Source organism: Palaemon carinicauda, chromosome 19 (genome assembly GCF_036898095.1).
Source record: "Palaemon carinicauda isolate YSFRI2023 chromosome 19, ASM3689809v2, whole genome shotgun sequence".
Lineage (NCBI taxonomy): Eukaryota > Metazoa > Arthropoda > Malacostraca > Decapoda > Palaemonidae > Palaemon > Palaemon carinicauda.
This window is the reverse complement of record NC_090743.1, coordinates 34394713-34405582: the sequence shown is the minus strand read 5'-3', so window position 1 is coordinate 34405582 and position 10870 is coordinate 34394713. Positions and strand designations below refer to the sequence as shown.

General features: G+C 42.0%; 2 protein-coding genes across 2 annotated transcripts; both read left to right on the top strand.

Moving 5' to 3' along the window:
- The first annotated feature begins 5003 nt into the window (after positions 1-5003).
- LOC137658954 (uncharacterized) lies at positions 5004-5645 on the top strand. The gene has a single exon (XM_068394065.1). The coding sequence runs from the start codon at positions 5004-5006 to the stop codon at positions 5643-5645; it is 642 nt and encodes a 213-aa protein (XP_068250166.1).
- Positions 5646-7236: 1591 nt separating this feature from the next.
- Positions 7237-7803, top strand: LOC137658953 (uncharacterized). The gene has a single exon (XM_068394064.1). The coding sequence runs from the start codon at positions 7237-7239 to the stop codon at positions 7801-7803; it is 567 nt and encodes a 188-aa protein (XP_068250165.1).
- The last annotated feature ends 3067 nt before the right edge of the window (positions 7804-10870 follow it).

The window sequence follows — 10870 nt, the reverse complement described above, 5'->3', positions numbered from 1 at the left end:
CAAACACACACATGCACATACATACAGTACACGTATATATACATACATATATATATATATATATATATATATATATATATATATATAGATCTCTCTCTCTCTCTCTCTCTCTCTCTCTCTCTCTCTCTCTCTCTCTCTCTCTCTATATATATATATATATATATATATATATATATATATATATATATATATATATATATATGCGGTAAAGATCTCAAAGCAAAAGATAAAAAGAATCATGCAAAATTTATTTAGCATTACTGGGTCACCTAAAGATGCATGGCTCTCTATAGAAAAGAACTATTGGTTTGGGGTAAGGGCTGGGCCTTCCAACTCATCTAGTGCCTGGAGGAGCCCAGTTGAAAGTTTGGTGAACTAATCTCTCTTGGGGAGTCCAAAAAGCATGTCCAAACCATCTCCATCTACCCCTCACCACGATCTCATCCACATCTACCCCTCACCATGATCAAATACAGTCATGCAATTGTAAGGTATCAGTAAGTAAAGGAAATTGTGATGATTAACCCAGTAGAGGATCAGTAAACATCAGGTTTGATAAATGAAAGAGTTGAAATGGTTTAAAGGTTTAAGGAAATATGAATATGCTTGCAGAAGCTGTTAGGGGTGTTGATATATAAATATATAGATCCGATGACCTAAAGTATGCTAATAGTTGGAAAGAGTCCAAAAAGTATAGTGAGAGGAGGTGCTGTTCCCATGGTAAAAGAAAACTGATGAAAGTAAGGAAATGTCAGTTATAACCTCAAATATCTCAGATGCTGTAATACAAGGATTTGAGAGTGAAAGTCCTAGAAATCCATGTTAGATAAACACTATCATTCAAATCAAGGAGGAAGTTATATGTGGGTGACGTTGCAAGAATAAACGGGAGACAGTAAGCTACAGTAATAGATGTCAGAATGAATGATTAATAAATGGAAGAGGTTGATATATGTAGGGACGAAGAGAAGAACATACCGGACGTAGACATAACAAAAAAGGTAAAACCACTCAATAGGTCAGGTAATTAAGATAGCGGAAGTTTTATGGAAGGATGAACTGGAAGATTTGTTAACCTGGTCTCTTTTAAGAAAATGGAGAGTGATAAATGACTAATGGGATCTTTTTTTTCTATTGGAAGGTAATAGAGTATGGAGCATGGGCTATGTGACTCGGAGCAAGAACCGGAGAGGTTATTAAGCAGGGTTTTGGAAAAGGATGAAGATATATTTCGGAAAAAAAAAAAAAAAAAAAAAAAAAAAAAAAAAAAAAAAAAACCGACAAGCAAAATGAAATGCATATAATCTTCGCACCTTATTCAAACGCATTTGAATATAATTCACACGTTAGTAAATTTCGAAATATAAGTATCACTTAAATATATTCCTACAAATATTTTTTTTCTTGAACAAATGAATTAATCGAGTTACTTTGGTAATATGGCAGGAGAAAAGGTAATAGAAAAACGGAAAACATAATAAAAATTAAGAACAATTCGCAAAGAAATCAGCATAGAAGAAAAGATGAATAAACGTTTTTTCAGGTGGTTCGGTCAAATGGAGAGAATAAGAACAAACTATGGTAACAACAGGTATTGAAGTGAGGGGTTCTTGATATATAATAATTAAAGGAAATTCGTGTAAGAGGCAAGAAAAAGATAGCAGACCTAGATTGACTGACGGTACGCTGCTAAGGAACCTTATGAACAGATGGAAACATGAGTCCCTGGCACACTTAGCTCTTATTGAGTGCACCCTGTCACTTCCTTACTTTGCGGAGAATAATCAAACAGATAGAGTAGGGAGATATGGCAGAGGTGGTGGGTTTGGGCTAAACACAGGAACTTACCGTGCAGTATGGGTGTGGCTCCATGCACCACCTCAGTGCAAGGTGTACCACAAATTCATATGTCCAACATTCAGGTAGTAGGTTGGCCAGGGCACCAGCCACCCGTTGAAATACTACCGCTGGAGAGTTATGTGGTCCTTTTACTGGCCAGACAGTACTATATTGGATCCTTCTTTCAGGTTACGTTTCACTTTCCCCTTGCCTACACATACACCAAATATTCTAGCATATTCTTTACAGATTCTCCTCTGTCCTCATATAGGCTACCTGACAACACTGAGACTACCAAACTATTCTTCTTCACCCAAGGGGTTAACTAATGCACTGTAATTGTTCAGTGGCCACTTTCCTCTTGGTAAGGGTGGAAGAGACTCTTTTGCTATGGTAAGCAGCTCTTTTAAGAGAAGGACACTCCAAAATCAAACCATTGTTCTCTAGTCTTGGGTAGTGCCATAGCCTCTGTGCTATGGTCTTCTACTGTCTTGGGTTAGAGTTCTCTTGCTTGAGGGTACACTCGAGCACAATATTCTATCTAATTTCTCTTCCTCTGGTTTTGTTAAAGTTTTTATAATTTATATAGGAAAGATTTGTTTTAATATTGTTACTGTTTTCAAAATATCTTATTTATCCTCGTCTCCTTTCCTCACTACTCTATTTTCTATGGTGGGGCCCCTGGGCTTATAGCATCCTGCTTTTCCAACTGGGGCTTTAGCTTGGCAGGTAATAATAATAATAATAATAATAATAATAATAATAATAATAATAATAACTGTACGTTCAATCAAACCAGATGTAGTTTTACCTTAATTCAACATCTGGAGAACTATGTTAATCATAATGATTAATGGAATTAGGACCATTTGGCAGACCAATCAACACTGAAGTGCAACACATAGATGGGGGGTGGGGTGGCGTAATAATGTATCAGTAACTAATATTATTTGTTTATTGAACTAACCCACATTGAAGGATTAGTATATATGACAGACAATAGATGGACATTAAGAATAATAGAATGGGTTCCTAGAGATTATAAAAGAAGCAAGGGAAAGAAGAAAAGGCGATGGATTGATGAACTAGGAAATTTTGTGGGCGTGGACTGGCAGAGAAAGACTATAATCAGTTGCAGGTGGAAGGACATGTCTGAGACCTTTGTTCTGCAGTGAAAAGTACTATTCCTAATAAAGGCTGACTATATATATACAGCATATATATATATATATATATATATATATATATATATATATATATATATATATATATATACATATATATATACACACATATATATAATATATATTCCTTTCCGATTAAGGATACCATAGCGTGAAATAGTATGCATAATGCTATGATCAGCAAAGCTGTATCAGTTAGGCCCACCCACGCTATGTGAGTTTGCTGTGTGAGATAAGACGAAAATCTCGCACAATCACACTAGCCAGCGTGGTGATGGAAACCGTCCAAACTCCATAAATTAATTGACATATCTGAGGTCTTTGTCCTGCAGTGGACTAGATACAGCTGTATTTGTTGTTGTTGTCTTTTAGTGTAGATATATATATATATATATATATATATATATATATATATATATATATATATATATATATATATATATTGTAAGGACATCGTCTTACCCGCCGTGTTTCCTCCCCCTGGACTCTTTTCTGTATATTGTAACTTTATTATTTATTCCACACACTGGATTTTTGTATAACAATGCTGCACTCTTTGAGAGTTTTATATACATATATAATAATGTATATTTCATTAGGCTACCGCCTTGATATTTTATATTTATATTTGAATCAAAACACAAATGATTGTGGCGGTTGGAAATGTTTCCCTCCCGGGCTACTTATCCGTTCGCACTCTGTAATATAGTGACCGTTGCATGTTCAGTAATTTATCAGTCTCTCTCTGCTCGTCTTGTTGTCCTCACGACTAGTGACCCCGGAGATGTTGGAAACACATAGCAGTTTTGTCTTGCCATTAACAGACTAATTACGGCTGGGGTTCGTATATCTCCTTATGCCATCAACGTTTAACGACCTCTTTTGGCTTTATCCCACTTAGTTTCGTGAGGTAGCAACGATGAGTATATCTGACATAATCAGCTCACGCCCTTGTCCCGATGAATCAACTGACCACGACGAAACCCTCCAGCCTATCGTGGCAAGCAACCACTCAGCTACGCCCGGAGTCAAGCTGCCACCGTTCTCACAACACAACACCACTTCCTGGTTTCTGAGGGCGGACGTACTTTTTAGGATAGCCAAGCTAAACGACCCCTGCGCCAAAGCTGACATCGTCCTGACCTCCATCCCTGAGAAGGTCTTTCACAAGATCTCCCCATGGCTCGACGCCCACTCCGGTCAGGTATCCTACGACGACCTGCGAACCAAACTAATCAATATATACTCGCTTTCTGTCTCGGCAAGGGCACAGAAGATCCTTGATCTCAGCAATAGACCTATGGGCAACACCTATCTCGTAGAAGCATGGTATGAACTGGTTAGACTTCTCATGCTGCCAGAAACCGACGCCAATAGACGACGAGAGATAAGCCTATCTCGCGAAATATTCCTCCGATCCTCCCGCAGGACGTGAGAGCCCAGCTCACCGACGCCGACACCCTGCTGATGAACGACCTCCTGTCAAGGGCACAGAATTTATAAAAAGCCTCCAAGGCCTCCCGCCTTGACACATCATCCTCCTTCAGCTGCTCATCCCTCGACTCCTCGGCGGCGCCCTCTGCTGACGACGACGAAATCCTCGCCCTGAAGAAGAAGAAACCTCTGCAGCCAATACAGCAGGACCATAGATCGAACCCAACTTGGTGTATCTACCACCAGCAGTTTGGGAGCAACGCAATGAAGTGCAAGCCCCCTTGCAAGTTCCCGAAGAAATTCTGACGCCAGACACCACCGACATCAACTGTAGCCGCAGTAGCAGATCACGGCAAGATCGGATTCTACATCCTCGACGCCATATCCTACCGTAGGCTTATGGTTGATACTGGCTGTATGCAATCAACATTCCCTCCCTCACAGGCCGACCTAAACCGGGCGCCTAGCAGTGATGCCCCCTCGCTCATCACCGCCAACGGATCTCCCATACGATGTCATGGGACTAGGGTGCTTAAAATCTCAATCATGGGGCGATTTTACTCTTGGCCCTTCATCATCACTGACGTCAAACACCCCCTCGTTGGCGCTGACTCCCTGGCTCACCATGGCCTCCTCGTCGACGTCGCCGGGAAACGACTCATCGACACCGGGACATGCCGAACCTACCCACTACGAGCTGGTCCGGGTATCACACCAATCTCCGCCGTCGTAGCGCAGCATTACGCCGCCCTTCTTCACGAGTTCCCCGACGTTTTCAAGCCGGAACTTCGACAATTGCCGGGATTCCCCTCCAAGCATGGGGTCTACCACCACATAAACACAACAGGACCTCCCACCCACGCCAAGTTCCGCCGCCTCCTTCTGCAGAAGCTGAGAGATGCCAAACATGCCTTCGAAAACATAGAATGGATGGGCATATGCAAGAAGGCGTCCAGCCCTTGGGCATCTCCGCTCCACATGGTAAAGATACCGGACGGAACATGGAGGCCCCGCGGTGACTACCGGCGCCTAACCTCATCACAACGCCAGACCACTACCCTCTGCCAAATATGCAAGACCTCACCAGTGCCCTTCATGGGGCAAAATTCTTTACTAAGATGGACCTTCTCAAATCATACTTTCAAGTTCCTGTGTTCCCAGAGGACATGCCTAAGACCGCCATCATAATGCCGCTCGGCTCCTACACCTTCTCATATTTAACCTTCGGCCTACGCAACGCAGGGGCCACGTTTCAACGACTGATGCATAGCATCCTTGGGGACCTGCTGTTCTGTGTCTGCTACGTGGACGACATCTTCACCTACTCCAGGACGAAAGAGGAACACTGGAGACACGTCCGCGCCATGCTGAAACGCCTTCAGGTGAACGGTTTGGTCGTGCGCTTCGACAAGTGCACATTCAGCACAGTGAGGGTGGACTTCTTCGGACATCAATTATCTGCAGCGGGCGTGAAGCCCACATTGACCAAGGTGGACGCCGTGAAAACCTTCCCAACCCCAACAACCATCCAGCACCTTCAGGAGTTTGGGCATGGTAAACTACTACCGTCGCTTCATCCCCAACATTGCCCACATCCTCACTCCCCTCAACGACGTCCTGAAGGGAAAAACCAAGAAGCTCGTTTGGGGTCCCCTGCAGCAACGTGCCTTCGACAGGACAAAAGCAGCCCTCGCCGAAGCCACCACCCTGGGGTACCATGACGACAGTGCCCCCCTGAAGTTGACCACCGACGCCAGCAACATCGCCTGAGGTGCTGTGTTCGAACAGATCATCAACGGTTACCCGCAGCCCTTGGCCTTCTTCAGCAAGAAACTCCAGGTACAGCATGTTCGACAATGAGCTCCTCGCCGTCAACCTCGCCATCCGCCACTTCAGATACTTGCTTGAAGGAACGCCCTTCACCATCGCAACAGACCACAAGCCCCTGATCCACGCTTTCACGAGTTCTACAGATGCATGGTCCTCTCGCCAACAACGACACCTGTCAGCCACCGCAGAATTCGGCTGCACTATCAGCTACGTACCGGGAAAGAAGAACCACGTTGCCAACACCCTCTCCAGGATCGAAATCAACGCGGTCCACATGGGGATCGACTATGCAAACCTAGCCGTAGAACAGCAGAAAGACCCAGAGTCCCAAGACTATCGTACGATAGCATCAACGCTACGGATGAAGGACATTCCCCTCGGACCGAGTGGGGAAACCATCCTCTGCGACACCAGCACGGGCCTCCCACGGCCATGGATTCCCGCCTCCTGTAGAAGAAAGATTTTCGACGTCATCCACGGATTATCACACCCCTCGGGTCGCACTACATCCTGTCTTTCATCCGAAAAATTCATCTGGCCAGGAATCGAAAAAGATGCCTGTGACTGGGCGAGAACCTGCATTAACTGCCAGACGAGTAAGGTCAACCGCCATACTGAGTTGAAAGTTGGAGATTTTCCCCAACCCGAGAGACGATTCGGACACATCCACGTGGACATTGTGGGACCTCTGTCGCCTTCAGGTTCTGCAAGATACCTCCTGACGATCGTTAACCGCTCCACTAGATGGTTAGAAGCAACTCCGATGTCCAAAACAACCACCGATGGCTGTGCCAAAGCTCTGCTGTCGAGTTGGAGGCTGCTTTGGTGTCCCCGACAATATCACGACGGACCGAGGTTCCGCTTTCTTGTCAAGAGATCTGGCTCTCTCTGACAAACCTGATGGGAACGAAACTCCACAGCACCACAGCGTACAACCCTGCAGCAAAGGATGGTCGAGAGAGCTCATCGCACACTCAAGGCAGCCCTGATGGCGAGATGTACGGACGAACATTGGAAAGCGCAACTCCCGTGGGTCCTCCTTGGCCTTCGCACCGCTCCCAGGGCAGACGGCGAACCTTCTCCTGCAGAGAAGGTCTACGACGAGGCACTTACAGTCCCTGGCGAATTATTCCCTGCAACTACCAACGACACCAAGCTGGATCACCTGAGAGAAATCGCTGGGAAATTCAGACCATGCCTGAAAACATACAAGGACAGGACCAGACACTTCACGCCCAAGAACCTAGACGACTGCGACTACTTCTTCATCCGGGTCGATGCTCACCGCCAACCCCTGACTAGCCCTTATCGCAGCCCTTACGAGGTTGTCAGAAGAATAGCCAAATCTTTCCTCCTGAACGTCCAAGAACAAGAAGATAGGGTGACAATCGACCGATTAAAACCAGCATACCTTGAAAGCAACAAAAAGATCACTGCGGGCCCTGGTAGACCCAGGATTCCACCTCAGAACAAATCATCCACCAGACGGGAGAAAACCACGAAACGACAGGAGTAAACGATTCTTCCGAATCAGGGCAACCTTCCCCTTCACTCAAGCACCAGAGGGGAATTACGTCGCCCTCCACAATATAGGGATTAATCACATCACCCATCTACGATGCCCGCTTTCTGGGGAGGGGGGAATACTTATAAGGACATCGTCTTACTCGCCGTGTTTCCTCCGCCTGCACTCTTTTCTGTATATTGTAACTTTATGATCTATTCCACACAGTGGATTTTTGTATAACAATGTTGCGCTCTTTGAGATCTTTATATCCATGTTTAATAATATATATTTCATTAGGCTACCGCCTTGATATTTTATATTTATATTTGAATCAAAACACAAATGATTGTGGCAGTTGGAAGTGTTTCCCTCCCGGGCTACTTATCCGTCTGCACTCTGTAATATAGTGACCGTTGCATGTTCAATAAATTGTCAGTCTCTCTGCTCGTCTTGTTGTCCTCGCAATATATATACTGTATATATATATATATATATATATATATATATATATATATATATATATATATATATATGAATATATATATATATATATATATATATATATATGTATATATATATATATATATATATATATATATATATATATATATATATACTTTTCACACTGTCGTGTACATTAAGTATACTCGAACACAAGTCAGTGTGTATCCCGTGTGCAAACGTGTCGGTACGTGAGGTAACACACCAAAAATGTATCTCAGCTGGAGTTGTGTGGTCTTCCCGGGACCTGACTTTATCTAACGAACCGTTGCAAAGTTTAGAGCGGAATTTTCTTCGTCATGTCTCTCTCTCTCTCTCTCTCTCTCTCTCTCTCTCTCTCTCTCTGTTCCACAAAGAGTCAACTGATACAGCGGTACATGATGATGGAGCTTTTTTACACATCCGGTTCTGTTTCCGTTTCAGAGGCGGTAGTTTCTGTTTCCATGTATTGCTTCGTTTGATGTTTATTATGTTTTTCTTTTCTCTCTTTTAGTGGGGGGGGGGGAATCTGGATTTTTGGGATATTGGGTTAACGATCATAGAGTTAACCATGTGATGATTTTATCATTTACGTTAACAATCCTCGAGTTAGTGTGATGACGTCATAATTTGGGTCAACAATTATAGTTTAACATTATTAAAGAACACCAATAGGTTCAATGTAGTAACACCTAAACTAATATATATATATATATATATATATATATATATATATATATATATATCTATATATATATATCTATATATATATATATATATATATCCTCTTTGGTTACGGTTCTTTCCTCTTGCCTACATGTACACCGAATAGTCTGGCCTATTCTTTACAGATTCTCCTTTGTCCTCATACACCTGACAACACTGAGATTACCAAATATTCTTCTTCACAAACGGGGTTACTGCACTGTAATTGTTCAGTAGCTACTTTCCTCTTGTTAAGGGTAGAAGAGAGACTTTAGCTATGATCAGCAACTCATCTAGGACACTCCAAAATCAAACCTTTGTTCTCTAGACTTTGGAAGTGCCATAGCCTCTGTACCATGGTCTTCCACTATCTTGAGTTGGAGTTCTTTTGCTTGAGGGTCCACTCGTGCACACTATTCTATCTAATTTATCTTCCTCTTATTTTGTTAAAGTAATTATAATTTATATAGGAAATATTTATTTTAATGTTGTTACTATTCTTAAAATATATAATTTTTCCTTGTTTTCTATCCTCACTGGGCTATTTTCCCTGTTGGGGCCCCTGGGCTTATAATAATAATAATAACAACAACAACAATAATAATAATAATAATAATAATAACTGTACGTTCAATCAGACCAGATGTTACTGAAGAACTTTCAAGTTAAGTATGTTTATCCTTAATTCAACATCTGGAGAACTATGTTAATCATAATGATTAATGGAAATAATTTCATCGGGATCTATTATGTAGATTAATTGTATATAAATTTATCTTTCTGTCAAAAACTGAAAAGACTGGAGTAAGATCTTGTTCAATCTAGCGAGTTCCCCATACAAGAGAAGGGTAGGTCATGGGGCTAAGGTTAAATCGTAACAAATGTAACCGAAAATAGCAACAACCCGAAGGTACCAGGTGTAAGAAGCAATGTATCACAATGAGGCCGAAAGTCAAGAGAATGGAAAACAAATAATATAAAATCACCAAAACATTTTCCTTTACCTTTCCTGCTTTGTTATCGCTTTTAGTTCATTTCATGCTTTTATTACTAGGTTCCTTTCAGCCATTTTCCAAAACATCCATTTTACTCAATTCATAACCAAGTCTGATGTTTTATAAATATCAGTTGTTTCCTCTTTCAGCAGTTTAACATTTTTTATTTCCCCCAAAACTGAATCTGGCCGAAGGAATGTAAGATTCTGTATTTCATTTACCTTCTTTCATTACTTTTTGGACTTTTTTTGCATTTTTCGAGGAAGTGACCTTTGGATTCCATTAACTTCTTTCCAATTGTTTTGGTTCTTTGAGATAGAAAATAAGCGCTTCTCTCTCTCTCTCTCTCTCTCTCTCTCTCTCTCTCTCTCTCTCTCTCTCTCTCTCTCTCTCTCTCTCTCTCTCTCAGAAACAAGAAGCGAAAATGAAGCAATATAAAGATGAGACTCGTAAATAAACTTTCCCACTCCATGAAAGGAAAAAAATACTTCATAAAAAGAAATGACTTCTTTATCGGAAAGAACAAAAACTTTCTTCAGGGAAAGGGGAACCTATGTTCTTTATGAACTTTGCGATAACCAATAGCTAAAAATAAGCATTTTTTTTTAAGTATATATAGATTAATTCGCTACTCCCCCACCCCACTTACGGTATACTTACAACACATGATGGTGCTCGCTACAAGGGCAGTAACCTTCGTTGCAATATGCTAAGATTTTTTTTTTTTTTTGGGGGGGAAGTTATTATAGCTTATCAAAAGAACCGTAACTTTGGACCGGAGTTCGAGACTTTCAAGCTCAATAGTGTCTATTAGTGTCTGCAACCTAACCGTTCTTGCGAGCTAGGGAAATCTTTATGTCCACCTGCTAGGTCATTAGCAGTCACTGCCTTGCCCT

Excerpts from the sequence above, each read along its gene's own strand:
- LOC137658954 (XM_068394065.1), top strand. The coding sequence starts at position 5,004 with ATGGGGCGATTTTACTCTTGGCCCTTCATCATCACTGACGTCAAACAC.
- LOC137658953 (XM_068394064.1), top strand. The coding sequence starts at position 7,237 with ATGGTCGAGAGAGCTCATCGCACACTCAAGGCAGCCCTGATGGCGAGA.